The sequence below is a fragment of the Lissotriton helveticus genome, chromosome 5_1, assembly GCF_964261635.1.
Source record: "Lissotriton helveticus chromosome 5_1, aLisHel1.1, whole genome shotgun sequence".
NCBI lineage: Eukaryota > Metazoa > Chordata > Amphibia > Caudata > Salamandridae > Lissotriton > Lissotriton helveticus.
In genome coordinates, this window is record NC_136065.1 from 218,092,416 (window position 1) to 218,117,055 (window position 24,640).

The window sequence follows — 24,640 nt, forward strand, 5'->3', positions numbered from 1 at the left end:
CCGGAGATATGCTAAGTAAAAGCTTTAAATGAAAATAGTGCCTATAAGAACAAAGTGCTAACTCTGGTTATCTGTGTTTATCTGGTTGTGCCGGACCGGGACAAAGTCACAAGTTCTGTCTGACCGCGATGTAGAACAGGCCGGATACAGGGACTAAGTTAGGCCTGCAGAACAGAGTACCTTAAATTCTGGTTCGTGGAGCATTACGAGATCGCACTTCAAAGATGCATAGCACAGGAGCTGTTCAGAAGAGCTGCAGGGCTGGTAGGCAAAGCACTGTATCATCACCAAGGACGCTGTATACAAGGGTTTTGCGATGCAAAGTCCAGCGCCGTAGGGCAGTGGTCCAAAGAAGCAGCAGGCTGTGATGTGAGATTCCAAAGTGGTGCTGCGAGGAGATGTGTCAATCTGCGTTGGTTCTGCCCACAGGACCACAGCCTGGCTGGTAGAAAGCCTTCAGGCCCACTTCCAAGGTTTCAGGCCTGGGGTGGAACCACTTGGGGTATAAGACTCACAGCAGACAGAGTCCAGGTGCTTGGTTCAAGGCGGTTTCGCAGTTTCACCCCTCTTCAGCTAGGATAGCTTGATTCCAGTGGCATGGAGAGCACGGGGCCCACGTCTGGGCATACCCGTCCCACCGGTGGTGACAAATGCTAAAACAACAGTTGATGGACAGAATGCAGAACAATGTCATACATTCACCCCAGTACAGAGATCTGGGCCTAAATCCATAGTTTTATTGCTCACCATACCATTCCAGTTTGAACCCAGCCATATGCAAATCAGTCTTGACCCTGTGCCTCATGGGAACAGTCCAGCCCAAACTGCCAAGCCAGGTTCTCCCTGGACTGGAAACAAGCATCCTTGGACCGGTTTCGGGGTTTCACCCCTCTTCACCCAGGATAGCCTGATTCCAGTGGCATGCGTAGCAATTTCTAAAAGTGACATTTTCAGAATTGTGACTTAAAATCCAACGTTACCATTAACAAGGGTTTTAAATTTAACCTCTTTAGACACCAACCTCGACATCCCTACTTGCTCCCAAATGAAACTTATTACATTTTGAGTGTACTAAGGTAACCCATAATTATCCTATGGGAGAGGAAGGACCTTGCAGTAGTGAAAAACAAAAGTAGGAGTTTTTGACTACCAGTACATGTAAAAGTTGAAGGTACGTGTCCAACTTTTTTAATATACTGCACCCTGCCCTCTGGGATATTCAGGGACTAGCCTGGGGGTGGCTTATATGTATTAAAAAGGAAATTTAAGGATTGGAAAATGGTTTACTTTGGCTGGTCAAAATGGCAGTTTAAAACTGGACACACAGGGCCTGATTTACAAAGGTAAACTTGCACTATTGTGTAAGTTTGCATTTGTTTAGGAATTCACAAACTCCGATTTACTATTAAGTTTATGGCAGTCGGGGCAACTCCGCAAATAAAAAACAGGCGGGCATGTTTTATCTCTTTAATGTTCAGAGTTCCCCTCCCCGACTGCGAAGCCACTGCATGTTCAAAGGGAAGAGCACAAGCACTTTAGCACTGGTTAGCACTGGTAAAGGGGTCCTCGTAGTCAGCAAAAAAAGGGATCAGAAAACAGAAGGGTCCCTGTAGAAAGGGCCTAGTACAACACTTGCCAACTATTCGAATTTTACATTTAATCACAGTATATCTTAATTCTTCATAACACAATATTTTGAAATGCTGTTAGAAATGAGCAAAAGGCGATTTCTATGCAAAGTTTGAGCACAATGTAATTTGTGTATAACATGCACATAGCTGTATTGTATTCTCTTCAACAACAAAGTGATGGAAGTAATCTTAAATTAATATCAGCCTCTGGCAATAAATCTGGGCTGCATCCCTTCATTTTCTGCCCACCATGCCACCTCAGTTTGACCCAGCATTCACTTCCGCAACACACACGGGTGAAGCAATGACGGCGGCGCACTGGCTGCTTGAATTAGGAGTTTGATTACTGCGCTCCATTATCTGGTACTTACCAGTCTAGGATATAGTCCTTGCTAGCAACATTGCCTGAATATAACCACAGCCGGGACGGGAGTAAAACCGGCGGAGAGTATTTTTCGATGTTTTGATAAAGCTGCCCGTTAGAGCCCTGAAGAAGTCTTGGGTAACTCCCTGACGAAACACGTGTTGGCTTGGCACCTGGAATAAACCAAAATTGAAAGAATACATCAATCAACATCTCTCATTGTGTTTTGTCTTGTTGTTGTGTAATTACGTACAGCACTTATACTGTCAACGAAAGGACGTGTGCACAGATCCTTTGTATTATTTGTTTGTTGACTACGGTCTGATTTGGAGGTTGTGGGGTTTCCTCTTTTCTGTAGCACTGTTCAAATATTTGCTCTACCAAGACTCACGTTAAATCTTGGAGACGCCACTACTTATCGCAACACTAATAACCCTTCCTTTGTCTTCATGCATAATAGTCTTGATCCTGCTTCAATAGGAACAGTTGAGTTCGAACTGGAATAAAAGCAGCCCAAAACCGGTTTCGCCTTGAATAGAGCTCATCAGTGAGGTATAGCTTGGTTCCAGTGACACATTGTGCACGGGATACACATGTGGTCAAACTCGATCAAATACTTCTTCAAGATTGTACTCTTCAAGCCTGTCTAGTTCTTTACAGCAAATGCCCTTTTCCAACTACTAATGTTCTTAGTAATCATGAATCCCATGGAGAAGATAAAGTAATGTAAAAGTTGACATAATGTTTTCTTTTTAGGATTCCATAAACACTCTAACCGCAGTGAAAACCTATGCTGCTCTTTATGTAGCAGTGAGAGGGAAGATCTATATTCATGTACCTAGTGGTAGAGATAAACCAGAATTGTGATTCAGCCCATCGTAGAAATTGTATGTTTTTTTACAAACAGAACGGGGAATCAGGTGACTGAATCACTCCATTTAGATTGAAACAATTAGCTATTTTTTGTACCTCTTCCATCATTTGGTTATTAAGGAAAAAGTCAATTCATTGAAATATAATACTTCAGGACAATTTCCCTAACCCTGAAAACACTTTGAGAAAAGATATTTGGGCTCGCCAAACCTCACAATTACAGAAAATGGGTCTGTGAGTTTATATTCAATATTACCAATGTTTATTTTCCACTTTTAACTTCTCAAACATGTTCTTCTTAGGTTACCGACAAATGTACACAATCTCTTTGTGAGCCATGGCACTAATGCTGCTTTCAGCAGTCATGCTGGCATGCATTAACAGTAGTTGTATCAGTGCCACATCTGCGGTGTGAGAACTTTCGTGCACTAGGCTGATGAAATCCACACCAATTTTTTATGCTTGTCCATTATTTAGGGTTATTTACGGTAACGAGATCAAATAAATGTGTCGCTTCTCAAATTAATTGTGGACATCATGTCTGCTGTCACTTACACATTAATGCACTTATTTATCTCTCCAGTTGGTGAAAAGTTATCTTCACTGGATTATTAATTCAATGGGTCCTTCACTGGATTATTAATTCCATTTGTCCTTCTTTGGCACGTTTATACGTTTAAATTCTGTTGGCTCAATCCATCTATCAATGCGTTTATGGGCTCACTGTCTTGTCCTGAACGTTTGCCATCCTTCCCACGATGCATCCTGGGATTGACTTCAGAATAACTTTCATGGAATTTTGGTGAGTCTTCTCATGGTCCTCTGATTATTCCAGCGGTTTGGTTACTGAGACAGCTTCTAAAGATGCCTTTGTCTAACTGCCCGATTAAAACTGATGTGTATAGAAAAAGAAACATACATGACAAACAGCATTTATTTCTCAGAATTTCTTTCTTTAAGACATAGGAAATCAACGATGCATTTCTGCAATTTACTGAGGAGGCTTTGTGGTCCATTACTTCAATGTTTTCAATGAGTTCTCATAAACTTTCCATTCTCGTTAAAAGAATGCAGTGTTTCTATCATACCTTTGTTCTTTTGACCCACATATGAGGCAAGTACGATGAACAAATTACACTAACTGTGCTGTCCTTAACTTGAAATTCCAGTACTGGTTACCTGAAAATCTAATTTACATTTACATTTCATGGCTCTTGTAGAGGTCATTTTTTAGGTTTCGACCTGGCGAGAGCACGCAGTGCTCCGCACGGGGCGAAAACTTTTGTCAACAGTATGGATGTTCGGCCTGCCTCTGTTTCCCATTGGCTAGCTCCATAAATGGACGCTAGCCATTGGCAAACAGAGGCGTCCGTCATCCTGCGAGGCGACTCGTTGGCGTTCCTGTGATCTTTTTCTCATCCTGCCCCTTTTTGCTCGTCATGCGGCGGTGGGCGGGGTTTATTTTTTCCGACGTCAAGGTTTCATTTGGTCATTCCGCCGCCGGAGGAAGTCAAGGTGAGTGCCTTTCTTGCCGTTCCCTCCCCCCTCCCGCAGTCCGTGTGCCTGCCTGCCCCCCTCCCACTGTCCGTGTGCCTGCCCGCCCCCCTCCCGCTGTCCGTGTGCCTGCCCGCCCCCCTCCCGCTGTCCGTGTGCCTCCCGCTGTTTTTTTTGTACACAATGCTAGTCCTAAATGAGTTCTGTTGGTAAATCTATAAAGTGCACTATAATAGTATAACGTTAGACGTTTTGTGGTGATTTCATGTTAAGGTCTTCAGTTCTCAGTATGGCAGCTCCATGCCGGGATTGCCCCCGAAGGGGGGATAAGCGCAGCAGAGCGGGCACACCGTTGCCTCGACGTAAAGCCGCCAATACCGGCAGCCGGCCAGCAATGCGAGGATACGGGGCGGATGTAAAGCGCACCCAGATCGTCCGATTTTTAGTGGGATTATGCCAGCAGGGGCTGCAATTGCTAACAGGACAGAGTAAGGGCGCAATCTAGGGGGGAAGGATGGACACAGCGTATAATCGGAGCAAATCGGCCCGAATATACAACTGCAATGGGGTTTGTCGCCCGGTTTAAATTAAGTCACGTTAAATGTCAACGTCAATGAATCATGCATTGAGGCATAAGGATGGTTTATTAATTTCATTGTTCCTCTCGCGCAAGTGGGTGCTGGGCATCATCTTTCAACTAAACGCGATTCAGCACTAATTCGGCGGTAGGCGCGGGTAAACGCGTGTATACCCGAAATCCACAGTAAAAATTTAGACCCGGTTAGATTAATTGCCTTTCGTCAGAGGATCGGCCTGGGGGCTCCTGTTACGGTCATAACAGCAGGGTTTTTGCTCAGCCCTACTAGGGATGGGAAGCAGAAGGAGGGTTCGAAGCTGCAGTAGGACCACGGCTAAAATAAACTGTATGTGAATTCTCCTCACACAAAACACTTTCATTTACGTTAACACCCATCCGGTTTGGGCAGGATAAGGAGCCTCCCCCCCACCACCACCACCCTGTGGATGGCAGTGGATAGGACCAAGCGAGGCGGACGCCATATATACCCAAAAGGCAGGGTGAGGCCGCCGGGAGAAATGACGAGCGGCGAGAGAAAGGGGGTTCGGGCGATAGACCGATGGCAAATGATTCACCCAGCCTGCGATTAGGGGGGGGTCGGCGATGACGGGATTCGAGCCCCTCAGGCTATTTATGTTACAAATACGGGAGCAATTTCACTTTTAAGAAACGTGACTAAACACCAGGCGAGTTTATGCGGATTGGAAGGCCGAAAGGCGTTACTCAGAGTAACCTCCCCTGCCCAACAAGTCATGCATTTAGACATATGCAGCATTTACTTGCAGCGCTCAGAATTTTAAGGTTTCCAGTTTAAACGTTTTCTTGCTCCGTGGTGTTATTAAGCCTTCTGGAAGTCCCATGGAACTGAAACATAGCATATTATGCCTATGGACTGCGAACTGAAGCCACTGTACCTCCCTGAGAAAAGGGGGTGGGGGGTGGCTAACAGAATAGGGGACTAGGTCAGAAGAGGCAATAGGTCACACTTCTGAGGCTGTGGTAAAGTGTACTTTGCTTAGGCTCAGTTCCAGGTGGACTAAATCCCTCAAGTCTAGGCTGCCGGTAAGAGAGGTGTTGTGACCTGCCAAGAGTGCTATCTCTCGAAAAGATAGGGTTTCCTTTTACGTCAAACATATTCCCGTGCCTGGGAATGCCTTACACTCCCCGTGCAAACAACAAAAGGGGAGACCTTTTCTTAATTTCACTTTCATGTTTTTTTTTTGTACACAATGCTAGTCCTAAATGAGTTCTGTTAGATGTTTTGTGGTGATTTCATGTTAAGGTCTTCAGTTCTCAGTATGGCAGCTTAGGTACGACAAGGGCAAGACTGGGCGCCCTCTGGGGTAGCGTCACTTAGTCTGTCTTCCGTGTGTACGGGCCTTAGTCTGTGCTCTGAGTTGGAAGTAGCGAGACCAGCCTGAGGGGTGGGCCCATGTGTGGGGGGGGCTCCTGTACGGCATCTGATGTAGTGGTGGGCGCGGGATGGAACTCTGACAGCAGCGAGGGCCAGAGGCAGCTCTGATCCCAGCCACCGGAGAAGCAGGCATCACACAGTAGATAGCTGTGTGGCTGTGGTGCCCCCAGTCGGCTGCAGAGGGACCACCCAGCACACGTAAGAGCCTTCTCACTGTAAGGCAGGTAGGTTGTCTTTTCTGTTCTTCCCTGCACCTCTTCCAATCCATTCTCAGCTTTCATTTTCTTTTCAGAGTTTCGCTTTTCTGTTGCCTGTTTTGTCTGCGAGATCGAAACTCCAGTTTATTCATTGCTTCCTGCTGAGAGATCAAGAACTTCGTTGGTCCCCTAAGGGGTGTGGTGTGCCATCTTAAAAGGGGTACCTCAAACTTCCACGGGTGTATGTTTCTCCGTAGCTGCTGCTTATGTCTGGCATTTCCATAATTTCTATGTAATTATGAGTGACATTCAACGACTATGAGTGACACTTTCTCAAGATCAAAATCAAGCGATGACCAAGAGTGGAAACATATCAGAAATTACACCCATTTGAGCAACGAGAAACTCAAAAAAGATCTTAAAACTGCTGCAAAGCACCAGGGAACTAAGGACACTGCAGGATGGATAGGTGTGTGTGCCAACCTTGCAACACATCTCACATTAGTGGCCTTTTTCTGTTAACACACTTTTATTAGTAATGTGACTGGTAGCGCACTCTCTCGGTCCTGCATGGAATCATACTCGTAACTGTACACATTTCGGTGTTTGACATCATGACGAATAAACCAACTACATGTGTGCGGAAAATAAATTAGCATGACAACCACCACTGCCCCCACCACTAGTGCACGTGCACCACACCTTCAGCATGCTTTACTCAAACCATTCTGATTTACTTAGGAGGCAGCTTTTGATTTGTTTGAGGATGTGTAGAAACTGATTTGTGGAAGAAACGTGAGCTGTCAAAAGTATTATGTTATGGAGACAGTCTGTGACTTGTATGTTTAATGAGTTTCGAATCTGCAGTTTCCAGGGATGTGATTGAAGGGACCAGGTAGAGCACGCTAGGACATGAACAGGCTCTGGTCACTTGTGTACATTTTGTGCCTTTGGGAGGAGTTGTGTGGTGGACATTGGAAGTCGAAACCATCAGCAGCCTGGAAAACAGTCGTTCTCTCGTAGCATTTCTGCTGAGGTAGCCAAAACAATTCCAGGCACTGCTTATTATGTTTATTTTTGGCGATCCTGTGTCCCTTTTACTTCCCACATACACATTATGAAATCCTGTAGTCCGACAGCTTATGGTCTGTCTGTGTGAACAAGTAGCTTTCCCAGCGCTCACGGAAGTAGCACAGTTATTACCACATAGTTGAAAGCCCAGATATGATTAAGTGAGCTTAGAGCTTGAATGCTGGTAAATACCTCACACATGTGTTCCTGCTGATGAGATGTTGACGACGTGAGTAAGCGTGTTCTCCACCACTGTATATTCAGGTGGGATGGCGTAGCCAAGAACACACTGACGGTGATAGTGTGGAAACTGCCACTTTAATTAAACAGGTGCACACAACTCAATCTTAAAACTGAGCCTTGGCACTGAGCCTTACATACCTTAATATCAGCTGCCTCTGTATTTCAAAGAGTGATGGAGGGTGTTTTGGTGTGTGTGTGTGTGACTGCTCCAGTGTGTGTGTGTGTGAGACTGCTCCAGTGGGTGTGTGCATGTGACTGCTCTGGTTGTGTGTGTGGGGGGGCTCTGTGTGTGTGTGTGTGTGTGTGGCTCTGGGTGTGGCTGGCTCTGGGTGTGTGTGTGTGGCTCTGGGTGTGGCTGGCTCCGGGTGTGTGTGGCTGGCTGGCTCTGGGTGTGTGTGTGGGTGATAGTAATTGCTGTCTGCTGAGCTCGTCCGTAGGGTACAATAGTTCTCACATTTGCGAGAGATTAAGCTATTGGCAATGTAAATGACAATGCCATTTATTTATCTGTTTTCAAAACCAACACATAAATACAAATTTTGTCATTTACAATGCCAATAGCTCTAACTTCTCCAAAGGCGAAACCGTTGCATTGTAAATGCTTGTTTTTTTAGGGTTTCAGATTCCAGAGCCTTCTGGCCCATCTCTTTAGATAGGGATCCAACCAGTCCTTCCACTTCCTTTCTGGTAACACACTTTTTGTCCTGGTTCTATTCCCAAAATCAAGTGGCTTTTCATACAGCAATTTTTTTATTTACATGCCTTGGGGTTTCTCTTCAAAACCGTCACTTTTTGATGCCCACGGGGAATCATGGTGGTGGGCTGACGCCGGTCGCGCAAGCTCCCGGTCCGAGAGAGAAGAGAATCAAGTTTTTTTTGCTAAAAACAGCCTGATTTAGCAATACCGTGCATGCGGCTCAAATATATGTGCGGATAAGATATCCATAAAACATGTATACGAATAGAGAAGGGCCATAAAAAAAGGTGGCTTACCCAAGCTGACGGCGCTTAAGGGCATGGATGTGGAGCGGCGGACGGGGATTTAGCAGCACGTCTTCTGCGAAAGACTCGTGCGACGTTAGCGGCTGCTGGTTTCTGGGTCAAGAGAAGTAGAGCATGGTCTTGGACTGCCGGCCACCTCCCCCCTTAAAACACTGACTGAATTACCCAACTCAACCAGTCGACACATGGGGGTCTTTGGAAGTCAAGGGGGGGTACGGGGCCCCCCCCCTGGCCGTATTTATTAAAATATAAAAACAAATCAAAAATTTTAATCAAATAAACATTTCTGACAATTATTAAAATGCACACTTTTCAGAAGATTAGATTGACATCCGTTTCGACATGGTATGATGGGCTAACCTTAACAAATAGCTAGTACAGCGTGTTTCCTAACGTAATCTAATCATCCTGAAAATTAAACTGCATTCTAATATTTTTAATAATAAAGTCCTACGGCAAGGTCGCCAACCGGTGTCAGATCCTTTTACAGCTGCGCTCTCACGTTGAAGATGCGCATGCGCAACCCAGGGCACGTTACACCCACGTGCGCTCCCGGAACTCCATTTAACCATAACAGGAGGGCCCAGACACTCGCGCACCTTAGTGACGTCACAGTGTTGTGAGGGGTGGCTACCAGCCTGAGGAAAGCGTAGACTCCCTCCCCCGCACCCTTTACAACGGGATATCATATCCTGCCCCTGAAGTTCTGAGAGAGACCAATGGCCCCTCCCGCGGGCGGCCCCTTTCGTGAATGGGTCCGCCCCCCCGTAAGGACCTTAAAATGCTGCTCACCGATTAATGACCTTACCGCCAGACACACATAATAAATACGACATTGCTATTCTAAAAGGAAAAAAGGCCTAAGGAGAAAATTGTTAATACACAGCAAAGCACAAAACATATACATATACAAATACTCCTGTAAGCGGGACAAAGGCCTAAGGAGAGAATTAGTTAAATATCATGGCACTGCACAAAATATTTACATCTGTTCTACCTTCCAGTAAACGGGAAATTCAAGGCCTACTGGATCGAACCCCCTAAACCTATAGTCTGGCACATTGACCAACCTGATTCTCACCATTTGCCAGGCCCCAAGGTCTGCTAACAAGGGATGGAGGGTGGGGAAAATTACACGGCCCCACGGCGGGGCGAGGAGCGAGCCTGGGAGCGCGGGCACAAAGAGGCCGCTTCCCGCGCTCCCCAGGCTTTTAACCCTTTCGCCGCCGCGACCCCGCCCCCTCGCCCCGGAAGCACACCAGTACTTCCTGGGCGAGGGCGCGGGGCAAGCGGCCCCGAAAGGGACGGGGTGTGGGAGGGGCCGGGCCCCGCCATGCTTGCGTGGGGGCCTATTGGCCCCCCCTTGTATCATGGTCTTGGACTGCCGGCCACCTCCCCCCTTAAAACACTGACTGAATTACCCAACTCAACCAGTCGACACATGGGGGTCTTTGGAAGTCAAGGGGGGGTACGGGGCCCCCCCCTGGCCGTATTTATTAAAATATAAAAACAAATCAAAAATTTTAATCAAATAAACATTTCTGACAATTATTAAAATGCACACTTTTCAGAAGATTAGATTGACATCCGTTTCGACATGGTATGATGGGCTAACCTTAACAAATAGCTAGTACAGCGTGTTTCCTAACGTAATCTAATCATCCTGAAAATTAAACTGCATTCTAATATTTTTAATAATAAAGTCCTACGGCAAGGTCGCCAACCGGTGTCAGATCCTTTTACAGCTGCGCTCTCACGTTGAAGATGCGCATGCGCAACCCAGGGCACGTTACACCCACGTGCGCTCCCGGAACTCCATTTAACCATAACAGGAGGGCCCAGACACTCGCGCACCTTAGTGACGTCACAGTGTTGTGAGGGGTGGCTACCAGCCTGAGGAAAGCGTAGCCTCCCTCCCCCGCACCCTTTACAACGGGATATCATATCCTGCCCCTGAAGTTCTGAGAGAGACCAATGGCCCCTCCCGCGGGCGGCCCCTTTCGTGAATGGGTCCGCCCCCCCGTAAGGACCTTAAAATGCTGCTCACCGATTAATGACCTTACCGCCACAGGCCAGGTAGTTTACCGACTATCTGGCCCCCCCCCAACCGCCTACACAGAAAGGTCATAGCTTCATAATCCAAAAACCCTCTACCCCTGCTATTTAGTTCCCTATCCCTAGGGCCTCCCCGACTCTGTCCACTGGACCCCCCCACCCTGTGAGTAAAGCGTCTAATAAACGTCAACCCCTCATTATCAGCCGACTGTTAGTCTACTTGGTCCTGCGATGACCCCCTGTGGGACATTCTGAGATTAATGTGTATGAAATAGTTTCTCAAACCAAGTGTGGATCCTCTTTATCGAGTGATTCTTCACCGAGTGACTCTGTGCACTCGCCTATTCCCCCCCCCCCTTTTACGTGCAGCCGGGGGAAAAAGCAGCCCCCCATGGTGCAATCTGGGTCCTATCATCGTTACCCCATGTCCTAAAATGAACGAGGGTTTGGGGGCACGCCTCTCGAGGGTCCCTACAGATGCTGTGATCGGGGGTATCCTGGTACTACCATTCCACCCTTCCCACTGGGATACTGTACAGTATGCTAACCATCCACACCTAGCCACTACGCTCTGTAAAGTGTTAAGTGTATGGTACTACTTTTAACATGGAAGTCCCTACTTCCTGAACCGGGGAAATGAGGCGTTGCCTAGGCCTACCATTCCTGGGGTTGCCGAGGTTAGGAAATGCACACCCTTGTGTACTGTCCCCTCTCTACCGTTGTCACTTACCAATTGGTGGTCTATGCATATCATGCTGACACTGGTGGCCCCGCGTGCACAGGCGCCGTTACTGTAGGTATACATTTTCCTGTTACGGCAAATACTGCCATTTTGTGAAACCACATCCTGCTACATTACTGCCGCCAGCCCAATATACGGGCTTACACACCGAAACAATCAACTCTGTGTTGGCACTTCTTGCGTCTTTTGATCGCTCGCCCATCCCACTTGCGTTGTTGTTTGCCATCCTGTACCTGACGTCAGCATCCCTTGGGCTGTCCACCTGTAGCAGCTGTTGTGATGCGGATCACTCCAGATATCCACCATGGACCCGGCCATACATAAATGGAAAAGATAAACACACCATTAGTGTTTCTGGCGATAACTGCTGTATACGTGCTAGTCTTACATTGCCATCCCTTGCTACGTTTGATATACAATTGGTGTCAGATGCATACTCCTAAAACACTTCCGACTAAGTGTTGCGCATCGCCTCAGTTTGTGTCCCCTGTAGCCTGACTGTACTAGTGTTACGAAGAGTGCCCTGAAAAATGGCCTTCAATGGCGAATACTACCCAGTGTGTAGTGCAGTGACACAAAGGATGGGGTCCCCAGTGCACCCCATAACGCCCTCATGACTCCTTAAGGATGATTAGGATATCAGTTTAAAAGGAACAGTCAGTTTGTATTAACACCCACCCAATCACGACTTGATGAAATATACGTAATCTAAGTATCGAACCCCCCGCGCCTGACTGTTGGCTTCGACCGTGGCTGACAGTGGTAACGCGTAATATAACTAAGGGGCAACCATAACCTATATATATTATTCTCATGATCCCAGACTGAGCATCATTTCCTTAACAAGTTGCAAGTAACAGGTGGCCCTCCCGCTGCCAGTTTCAAGAGATCAGGGTTTAATGTGTTACCGTTCATCAACCCATTCTGCCTCCCCCAGTTCAGCCCTGTTCATCTGCAAATCTGTCTGACCCTCCTGCCCATATAAGAGCACCAGCAGTATCAGCGCTGGGATTTCGGCATGATCACGACCTTCCTCTTTAGATCCACACTACCATCGTGAGTTTTGCGTGTTCTATGTCCTCTGGGGAAAGTACCTGACACTAACAGGCCTACTATGGAATGGCAATTTCCTGGCTGACCTTTGGTATGGCTGACTTACCTAGGCAAAAAAAAAAAAAAAACAGGTGGGGAAGAATTGAGTGCCAAATGTTGTTAAGTTGACATGCAAGTGCATATAGGCCTAGGCAAGCACGTACGCCAGTGTAACTTGAATCAGCAAGCCCCCCGGTCACCCCGAACTAGTATTGTCGATTACGTAGACCACTCTGCCATGTTACCGTTGTAAGTAGCGGGCAGATACCCAGGTGAAGTGGAAACACCCAAAAATTCCCGCACCCAGAAAACTTATTATGGGGTTGCGGGGTCAGTGCAAGGACGGTGTCAAGCAGGGATCAGATTGCAGTGCCCGCCCAGCCATCATGGTCACATTGTCTAACGACCACATAAGTAGCTACCACGACCGTCTTGTCGCTGAGTCATAAAGGGCACAACAACTGCTATCCTAATGTCACAGTATTTAAACCCATGTGGGCAGCTTTTCATGCTCCTTGCAATCAACCATTCTGACAAATGAGCGTTTGACGTGTTCTTGCCCCACTGTAGGTGTACAATGGGCGGCATCCCTGAGATTAGAATTAATATATTAAATGCATTTAGATACAGTGCCTCTAAATATAACATTTTTTATAGCGTGTTGGTTTTCCTACCAATCTGTCATGGGTGCCGCCCTCCTGTGCCTACATTGGACCTTCCTGATTTAACCAAGAAAGATAAAATTCTTCCCATTTCAGCCGGCAATTTATTATGGCCTTGACCCATCCTTTTGAATAACCTGTGAGCTAACATGGCCCATTGCCATATTGTTATCACCAGTAGCCGGTGGTCACCCTGGCCAACTATGTCCTGAACCCCCTCGTTTGTAAACAGGTGTGATAGGATGTGGGATAGTACTCAACCTACCCACACAATTCTACTTAAAATTCCCACTGCCTTATTGCAAACCCCAGTAGCAGGTGGTCCCCCGGTCAACAATTCCCTGGACCAACTTGCTTGTAAACAGGTGTGATAGGATCTGGGATAGTACCTATCCTACCCCACTATTGTACTAAATGCAAATTCGTGAACATCAGAGGCTGGCAGTTGCTGGTAACTTGAGCCCAAAACCCCCAAGACGGGGGATTGACCCCTGGTCCCGGGCTAGACCTCTGCATCAGGGTCTGCCACTCTAACCATCGCGCAACCCTTCACCACCAAACTGGAGCAAAACAGTACTACGCCTCAAGCAGTACCATGCAACCCTTCACCACCAAACTGGAGCACAACAGTACTACGCCTCAAGCAGTACCATGCCTGGTTAAACCATGCATTGTAGAGGGCCCGTTACATTTCTACTCCCACCTTACACTCTAAGGAGTAGTCACCTAATAGGAATCATGCACTGTAGGGACTAAGCATTCATCCCGCCCTCATACTAAGGATGCAAGGGAGTGAGTGTTAAACAGCACTTGCGCCAAGCACACTGTGTGATGTACCGTAAACTAGTCCTCCTTTAATGTGGTATACGGAATTTATATTCATTATGACGGATACTCTGCACTATAATTCAGTATTTAAACCAGGTATTGACACCACGCTCCCTTTACTTGGTCCTTGATGCTAGATGCCGGAGGTTACGAGTCAGCTCCATTTAATCAACATAATGCCGTTTGGCACCAGACCACGGAGCAGCCAACTGTTTTACCGAGTGCAATGAAATTGCAACAGCGAGAAATTCCCCTGCCATACTAATTTTACAAATGCATACCTACATATGCATAAACATATACATACCCACAGATGAATGCAAAGAAGATCTCAATAGTCTCAGCCCTGGGCCCATAGTCTGTCTCCTGCACTACCACGCTTTTAATGGGTCAGCGCTTATGGTACTGACAACACTACCATTAGTGCATAAACCCCAGCCATCCCAGACATGCCTTTCCAATAATATTGATGCAAGTATCAAATACTGCGCACCTACACTTATTTTCCTAAAAGCTGCAAACATGTCTGTCTATTTCGAAACATGGATCATCCCCGATATTGATAAACATGCCCACTAGGCGGTAGCATAGGCTGCCAGATTTAATCTCCTTCGTGCCGAGAGAAATTCCCCTCCCAGACTCTCATGGAACATCATCACCCTTGTTTTTAAGTGCTTTTATATATCGCCAACTTCACCTGCATCTGTCAAAGTGCCTCACCAAGAAACAGCAGCGCTACATGGATAGAAACTTACCATTGGTCACGCTACAAAGGTACCGTGCATGTGCAGGCAAAACCTGATACCCCGCCTGCATCGGTACACAACGTTAAACTTTCAGCAGGCTGTGCTGAATATCTCCAAATATACCTATGAGCTCTCATAGCGCTCCCCCTCAACATTAATCAGATACACAGACAGTGAACACTTACAGCATGCAGCAGCCCTCCCCATTTAAGTTCGACCACCCAAAAGCATGCCTGCTCAAAAAAGCCCTTCTTTTTCAAATGTTCACCATCCCTGCTGCTGACCCTTGCCACAGAAACAAGCGCGCGCAGAGTGCTGTGGGCCGTCGCGCTCAGAAATTAGTCATCTTAGACTTAAAGTAACATCACTCTTGGGAATAGACAGTAGAGCAAGTATGCAACATAATGACAGCATAATGTGCACTCATCTAAAAAGCACAAAAACGTGGATGAATTACTGATGAGTGGGTCAATGAAGGGTCAAATCTTTTGGGGTAATTAATATTATCGTTTTTTCTTATGTACTGTTCAAAAGGACACTTGAGAATTCCTTAGGGTACATTAAGGGTGTTGCCTATCTATAACCCGCTACCCAGAGACAAGCAAAGTCTGGAAGTGAATCCATCAGGCTAGCAGCATATGCCTTTTCAGCACTGCCACATATCCACATTTTTTAGCTTTCAAAGCAAGAAGTGTGGCCTGCGGCGATCCCAGTGCATGTTACAGCATGCTATGTCCTAATTTTCGCTAAGCATGAATAAAGAAGGCTGAAAATTATCATTTCATTTATATTCATATTGTGCCGATAAAATTAACATTAGGAAGGCACGAAAGCTTCCTTATTTCTACTAAGTAGTGCTCGCTCTGTACAGCAGCATTATCAATTAGGTGCCATCTGGGGTTTTTACAAATATTTTGGCGCATTACATTTAGGCATCATATATCAAGAATCAATCTTGTTTACCAGCAGCCATCAAGAACATCCGGACTCCGAAGGCCATTACAGCTGCTACATAGCTCGCTAGCCTTCCCTGCCCCTCAGATGCGCCCCGGGGATCAGTCCACAGAGATTGTTAGTGTGAAAGCGATAAAGAGCCATCTTCACCCGACGAGTCACCGAGCTGACTGCACATTTTTCTTTTAAAATTGAGAACGCATACATTTTGTTTACAATCTGCACTTGAAAATTATGCCCCTTACGGGGATTGAACCCGTGATCATAGCATTGGCAGCCTCATACTGCAAACAACTGAGCCACCATTACGCCATCCCAGTTAAACTATGCAGGCTCTAAAACAACGTGCCGGTTCCCTCGCATCCCATACGTTATGCACACATAATTATGGCAGAAATTACACCCCTCAGTGCACCATAGCGCGGGATTACTCACACACCTAATTATGGCGGAAATTACACCCCTCAGTGCACCATAGCGCGGGATTACTCACACTCTGTCCCCGTCGTCTCGCCTGCCGATCAGCCTGCTCGCCACCTTGAGAACCCTGATGAGCGGCCGCCCGACTCTCCCGCTGCCCCGATGAGCACGCTGGTCCTGTTTTCGGCGCGTCCTTCGGTGCTCTCCCGGTCCGACCTCTTGAAGGGCTACGAATTCACTTCGGGGTCATTCACTTCGGGATCGCGCATCTGCAGAGGAAGAGTAAAAAGAAAATTACACGGCCCCACGGCGGGGCGAGGAGCGAGCCTGGGAGCGCGGGCACAAAGAGGCCGCTTCCCGCGCTCCCCAGGCTTTTAACCCTTTCGCCGCCGCGACCCCGCCCCCTCGCCCCGGAAGCACACCAGTACTTCCGGGGCGAGGGCGCGGGGCAAGCGGCCCCGAAAGGGACGGGGTGTGGGAGGGGCCGGGCCCCGCCATGCTTGCGTGGGGGCCTATTGGCCCCCCCCTTGTATAAAGCACTGTATGCCGTTTGCTGGAAACGAGCGGATTCAAGATCAGCGTGGAGAACGGCGAGGGTGAAGCGGTGCAGTCCATGCGCCGAAACACGCAGGGTCAGGGGCAATTGGGCGTCCTGCCTGGAGGCAGGAGGAGAGAGAAGACCAGCGGTTTGCAGGTACAAGGGTTTACGCGAGGGGACTGAGGCTGATGGAAAAGGGGCCTCCATCGCAAGTGCTAAACACAGGAGTAGGAGCAAATTTCCCCCTAATTGAACCCTCAACTGAGTCAGCTATCTCGGAGGAAGCTGAAACTACGATTAATAACCCATCTGAAAATCGAGTAAGGAGCCACTATCAGCTTAGGTTGTTCCCAGAGGGTAAAAGCAAGGGAAAAGGAGGTAAGGGAGGAGGCATCAGGGAGCAGGCAGTTAAAGAAGCTGTAGTGATTTCCCCTATAAAAGAAGGTGTCAAAGTCAGGAGGGAAACAAAGACATTGTGGTCCAAAGGGAGTGTGTGTGCCTGTTAAACCTGCACCATCCTTAAGATCTTATTTTAAAATCATGGAACAGGTTAAAAGTTAACAGGCAAAGGGGAACAAGTCACAAACAGCCTCACTTCCCTTGGAGAATCGATTTACCCCACTGGGAGGACTCATTCAGGGGGAAGAGGTACACATTGAAATCTCAAGTTTGGAGATAAATCCCAACTCTGGTCCTAATCTTTGTTCTAGCCCTGCCCCAACTAACAGTATTGCGCCATCTCAAGGAAGTAGTAAGGCAGGGGAGGTGCAGAACTCTAAGCAAAGTGATAGCAGTTTATGCGGTGATGGAGGTGGAAATTCCATGGAGCGGATGTTTCCAAATTTGAGGCGGTACATGTTCACAAAATTTGAGATATCTAAGATGAATTAAAAAGGGATTCTTGACAAATGTGAGATACTAGAGGAGAAACTGGACGACCTTGCACTGCGTATTGGAATTCTAGGAGGGGAGGTTAAAGCATTATTAGTAGCGGTGTTGTGTAACTCCATGGAAATTCAGCTATTAAAAAAGCAGAATAGAATGCTGCAAGACGACTTTGAAAAGCTGAAAACACAGTCTCGACATAACAATTTGAGATTTCTCAAAGTCCCGAAGGGGGCCAAGAAAGGAGATGTTAAGGCCTTTATATGTGGCCTACTGAGAGAGGACATTTTGAAGGATAGGGAGAAGGAGATTCAGAGAGCACACAGAGATCCTATTAGGCTGAACTCAGACCGGAAGACTCCTAGAAAGATTTTGATAAACTTTTTGACTTCCGCTGTGAAAGAGTTAGTGTTGGAATGGGCTCTGAAGGGGGGTTCCTTTAGCCACGGTGGTTTCACTTGAAGGATAGGCAGATATTGATTGGCAGAAGGAGATTCAGAGAGCACACAGAGATCCTATTAAGCTGAACTCAGACCGGAAGACTCCTAGAAAGATTTTGATAAACTTTTTGACTTTTGCTGTGAAAGAGTTAGTGTTGGAACGGGCTCTGAAGGGGGATTCCTTAGGCCACAGTGATTTCACTTACCAAATCAGATCAGACCTTGGTAAGAGGACAGCTTAGAGGCAGTTGGAACTGGGCACTAGAATGAATGAGCTACGTAGTAAGGGAGCTCAGGTCCAGTTGAAATTCCAAGCAATGCTAAAAATAATGTGGCGAGACAAAATGTACAGCATTAGCAATCCAGAAGAAGTGGATACTTTTCTATTACAGATGGAAGGATGAATTATAAGTTTATGTTAAAAAGGGTATGAGTTCCCTAAAGCCACCTAAATCGGTTGGTAGCATGCTGATGGATAAATTTTACAGATAGGCTGATTTTTCTTTTCAATTTACTTTAGGTTCTCTCCTCTGGGTAGGGCAGGGGGGGTCGCAAAGGGTGGATTGTATCGCCCAAGGTCCAGAGAGGGGGTTTCCCAGGGGAGTGGGGGATTGGGGGCTCTGGGTGTGGGAAGCAGTGGGCGAAAAATAAAACAAATAGTCATCATTAAACTATTTCTTGATGGGTTAGAGAAAAGATCTAAAATGACCATGAGTTGGAATCAAGTTTTATTGGGTAAAAATGGGTACCATAGATCCTGAGTATCGATAAGTTTAAAGTAGTTATTTCATAACATGGAATGTTAACAGGTTGAGATCCAGTAGGAAAGTGTCCCGGGTTATGAAAGCTCTTAAGAATAGTGTTGCCCACATCATATTACTACAAGAGACTCATCTTGAAAGAACCAAATGTAGGCAATACTTTGACGAGTTTAGATGGGTCCAGGAGGTAGTAAGTTCTGACCAGAGAGGGAGTACTAGAGGAGTTGCCATTATCATTGAGAGTAATAGCAGAATAAGATTAGTTAAATATGAATCTGATTGTTCTGGCAGATGGTTAGTGGCAACTATTTTATTTCAAACTAGGCCCCTGGTCTGTGCTGTTTATTATCGGGTAAATAAAAATAACCCAGAGGCTCTTATTAAGATGAAATCCTGTCTATTAGAGACAACAGCCCCTATTGTGTTGGTAGGAGATTTTAATTTAGTTATGAACAAAGGCCTAGACAGGACCTCAAAAGTTAAGTATACCAATCCACCAAGAACGTTTTCCAGATTAAAAAGTATGATGTAGGAACTTAACTTAATGGATATTTGGTGTACCAAGATGAGGGAGTCTAGAGAGTTCAATTTCTACAGTAAAAAGTATAGGCATCACTCTCGTATAGATTACTTTTTGTTAGATCAAGAACTGTTTGGAGAAGTAGTTGAGGTAGCTCATACTCCTGCGATATTGGCAGATCACTCTGCAGTAGTCTTGGCTCTGACGATACACCAAATAGAGGGGCAGAGAAGATGGACATTAGATAGGACCATTCTATTAGATGAGGATGTGGTTCGCGATCTAAGAGAAATAGCTGAGATTTATTTCCACGCCAACAATGGTTCGGCAAAAAACCAAATAGTTTGGGATGCCTATAAGGCTTATTTAAGGGTGGGGGTTTAAAATCTATAATGGCGGGGAAAAGAAGGGGGAGAAGCAAGAAGGTGAGTACAAAATCAAGGAGATTAAGGCAAAAGAAAGAGAACTACAGAGGTCTTCAATGGAAGATACAGAGAGTGTCCAATCTCTGAGTAAAGAGCTAGAGAGGTTACAAGTACCATTTAAGGCACAGATTGGTGAGAAAATAATGGACAGATGGAAAGCTAGTAAGCTCCAACATTTCGCCTAAGGAGAAAAATGTAGCTCCCTATTACCCTGGAAGGCCAAGGCAGATAGAGCCAGGAATACAATTTGAGAGCTAATTAGTAGGAGGTTAGGGGAGGTATTGCATACTACTGCTGATATATGCAGAGAGACCTGTAGTTTCATGAGAGATTTAAACAGTGAAGATATTCAACCGGGCCAAGAGGATATAACTGAGTGGTTAGGATTAACGATACTCCCACAGTTAACTAACGAACAGCAGAAAGCTCTGGAAGGAGAGATCACGGACAGAGAGATAAGAGCCCAGTGTAAGAAAATGGTAAAGGGAAAAGCTGCCTGGGCCGGATGGTCTCTCTGCCAAGGACTTTCTTTGTATTATAGATTTAATAATTCCAGTTTTTAAAGATTTAATTCAATACGATATACATGAGTGGGGAGAAAGCCTCTGGTTCTTAGTCAGAGGCCATTGTAACCATGCTCTTAAAACCAAACAAGGACCCGCAGAGAGTAGACTCATACAGACCTTATTAAATATGGATTAAAAGATCTTTTCCGGAGTCATTGCATCTCGGGTAGCCAAGGTAATAAAACAGGTTATTCACCACAATCAAAGAGGTTTTATACCTGGGAGATAACTCAACTAATTAGCATTTCAGTTGTTAGGGGTGGTCGATATGGCTAAGGCTCGGAACTTACCCCTTACGTAGCTGTGGATGCGGCCAAAGCTTTTGACCAGGTGCATTGGGTGTATTTGTGGGAGTCCTCAGGTAGTTTCGGCTTTCCGCAGAATATTGTTAGGGTGGTGCAAAATCTGTATCACAGTCCTAAGGCCAAGGTCTTGGTAAATGGGGAGTTGTCAGATTGGTTCGATATCTTCTGGGGGACAAGACAGAGTTGTCCCCTGTACCGGCTTCTTTTTAAGTTATATAGAGAGCCACTAGCAAATTTCATGAGAGCAGATACCACTATTCTTCCTTTTAGATCAAATGATTTTGAAGTCATATTAGCAGTATATGCAGATTACTTGATGCTGTATACAAGCAACCCGCAAGGTGCAATCCCTAACCTGATGAGGAAGGCGGAGTCATTTGGCCAGGTCTCCCGGTATAAAGTAAATATAGGCAAAACTGAAATAATGGAATGGAATCAGGATCCACCAAGTTATGGGGTAAAAACATAAATACGATACCTTGGGATCTTAATTACACAGAAGTTGGTGGACATTACAAAAATGAATTGGAAAAAAGCTAGTCAGGAAGTGGCAGGGCTGATGTTAAAATGTGTGAACCTCCCTTTAAATATTTATGGTCGGGTTAACTGGATAAAAATGATTATCCTTCCAAAAATCACTTTCCTCTTTAATACTATCCCGCTAGCCTTTAAGGAAGAAGATATAGCTAAACTCCAGGCGAAAATAGGAAGCTTTATTTGTGCATCAAAAGGTCCCAGGCTAGTCTGGAAGAAATTGAGGAGAAGACTGGAGGTGGTGGGATTGGCACTTCCAGACCTACTTGCTTCTTGTTATGCCTTTTATTTTAAAAATGTGCGTATGCTGGCAAATAAAACAGATAAATCATAGATTGGTTCACTTTTTGAGGCTATGTTTGTGGATATTCCGCAAGGTCAACTGAACTTTCTTTTTAAATATGTAGACCCTAAGTTTTTTTTTTAAAGTGTGGTTAAAGATCTTGAAGGCCGCATTGAGTATGTGGATGTATGTGATGAAAATATTGAGGGTTCCATATTTCTCGATCTGGGCACCAGTTTGGGACTCTCCAGGGACCACTGAATGTCTGCGGGATCAACATAGTCAGCCCTTGAAACTAGGGGGCATTTATTAATGGGCTGATCTCAAGGAGGGCTTAAACATGATGAGCTGGGAAATTATGAATAACATGACTAAGGGGCAGTTAACGCGGCTCAAATATTATCAATTGAGCTCCTGGTGGGTGACAAAAGATTGGGTGGAGGAAGAGGAGATAAAACTTAGGTGACGAGAACTGACCACTGGAAAAAAGAAATGTCTTTTTGGCATTGGGCTTTCTTGGAAACGGACATGGAGTTTGAAACTGAATTTTCAAAACTGTGGGGTGAGGAGTTTAGTGACAGAGATTTTAAGCAAATGTGGTGCGATTCTTATAGTGTCTTACGAACAGTAGTAAAACCAGCATCACTTAAACGCAATCATTTATTCACCACTTATAGTGTATACTGGTCACCTGCGAACCTGTCCAAGATTTCCAGCAATATATATAACTGCCCAAGATGCATGTTGACAGTGGCATACGATGTACATTTATTTATCTTATGGCCAAAAATACAATCTTACTGGAATTCAGTCTGTGATTTTATAGGAGAAATTATTGGGGCACAGATTATAGTAAGTCCCTGCCTAGTTTTCTTTGGGCTTAATTCGGAAGAGGAAGTTCAGCTCTCAGCGGTTAGCTCAAAGTTCTTGTTTTATGCAATCCTGTTAGCTAGGCGGAATATCTGTAGACTACAGAAATTGGGAAGTCTCACGTGTTTTGTTGAGTGCCTCAGAAATATTATATATACCAGTGAGTCTGATATGGCATGTGATCCCACAAGCGAGAAGAAAATATGAGCTCTGTTGGTAAGGTGGAGAGAAAAGACAATGTGAGTCCTATGATTAAGCCAATCTTGTTGTCGGCCATGGTATCTCCTTTTTCTTTTCTGGCAGCCTCAGTGAGTTAAGGAGATGGAAGTGGACACAGCAGTTTATTTGTGGGTTATTAAGCCAATCTTGTTGTCGGCCATGGTATCTCCTTTTTCTTTTCTGGCAGCCTCAGTGAGTTAAGGAGATGGAAGTGGACACAGCAGTTTATTTGTGGGTTATTACTCTATCTTCTCCTCATAGGTCACCAGTCTGGTCCCCTCTTGTAAGGCCCAGAGGGATCAGAGTACACCCTAACAAGAATGTTGGCAGAATGAGGACAAAATAAAACATCACTTTTCGGCCACCTCACAGCAGATCTTTTAAAGGCTCTCATTGACTGAATCTGCAGTATTTGGTACTGAAGCTGGTATGATCAATGCTCATTGTTCATTTCTGGAATTCTTGGTGTATACACTTCTGACCTATTTTCTTGTGATCACTAAGTATTACCATCCCTTGTATCCCCGTTTTCTATTCTGTTGCCATGCCTTTTTTTCAGTTCCCTCCCATAGTAATATTATCTACTCTGATAGGTTGTTAATAATAGTATTTGACAAAGTTTGAGTAAAACACTATAAAAGTGATTATAATGTTACCGATTGCTGTTAGAGCATAAAGATGGTCATTCCCCAACCAGAACTCTGTTATTCGGCTGCCAGAGCCTCTTTTGTATGTATTCCAGTCCCGAATGAAATCCACTGGGCCATCCCAGCGTCTTTGGAACACCTGCAGGAAAATATGGAGAAGATTAGATAAATAGTGACTATAGCCAGGATTTTCATTAATTGCTCTTATTTTACCTTATTTTGAGATGCTTTTAAAATGATTTAATTAGGTGATGGTTTGTTCTCCATTTTGTAAGTTCCTTCATGACTGGAAGCTGCTTTGATTCACCTACATTTGCAGCGCCTGCTTAATTTCGTGTGCCCTGAGATTTTTCACTCTCCTTTTGTTAGATTACTGGGCTTTTCACTTTAATTCTAGTTAGTTTATATCATTAATTATTTTCTTTGTCAATTAGTTCTTTTCTTCCCTTTAACTCTCTTCGTTGCTTTTTGGTCATGTGCTTGCTGCCGATGACTCTAAAAGGTAGCACCCTGCTTGTTTGTCTCGAAATTGATCTAAAAGCAATTTTCAAAGTCTACTGGTTTATCCGGAAGTGATGAGAAGTGTCAAGTCAAATGTTTTTGTTAGGAGTATTAACATCATCACAGCACTAGTAAAACTATTTTGAAAAGCCAAAAGGCCTATACAGAAGCTAAAATAAGTTAATAGAAGTCAAAATATTTTACACTTTATGAAAATCTGCAATTCCTACAATAGCACCTTCCAGTGATCTGTACAGTCGGTCAATTCACAGTAAAATAAACCACAACATTGAATACTATGTACTTTATATGACTGAAGTGATTTATGCATGGTCAACATTAATATTTAAAAAACAAAAACAAATTTCATAGTACGACAAGCAGTCAGCCAAGAAATAATTACATACTTCCAGAACCTATCATATTTTCTACATAATTGCATACTCTCACATTGAAGGGAGCATTACCAACACTCTTTTACTGTTCTTTCCTCTAAGTATTGGTACAATGGCATAAACAGCCTATTCCTGAACTAGGTCAAAGCAGGACAAAGGCAGGTGAACAACATCAATTTTAGGCCTCAGCACAATCTGCAGCAGGGACTTTAAAAAATAAAACAAACCCATTTAGACACCGTCGCCTTCCAATAGTATGGTGTGCAGCAAAAATAGCTAAAAAATAAGGGGAATGGGTAAAGAAGGAAGGGACAGAGCATGCCAAGAGGAGGGGAGCAGAGAGAGATAGAGGGACCGACAATAGTATGTCCAATGCACTGCACCGC

General features: G+C 45.2%; 1 protein-coding gene across 1 annotated transcript in view; it reads right to left on the minus strand.

The window, feature by feature from the left end:
- The window catches only part of LOC144752427 (ficolin-1-A-like), a 154,274-nt gene that overhangs the window by 101,497 nt on the left and 28,137 nt on the right, over positions 1–24,640 (minus strand). The window contains 1 exon segment of the mRNA XM_078640357.1: positions 23,368–23,497. Within this exon segment, the coding sequence (XP_078496483.1) occupies positions 23,368–23,497 (130 nt within the window).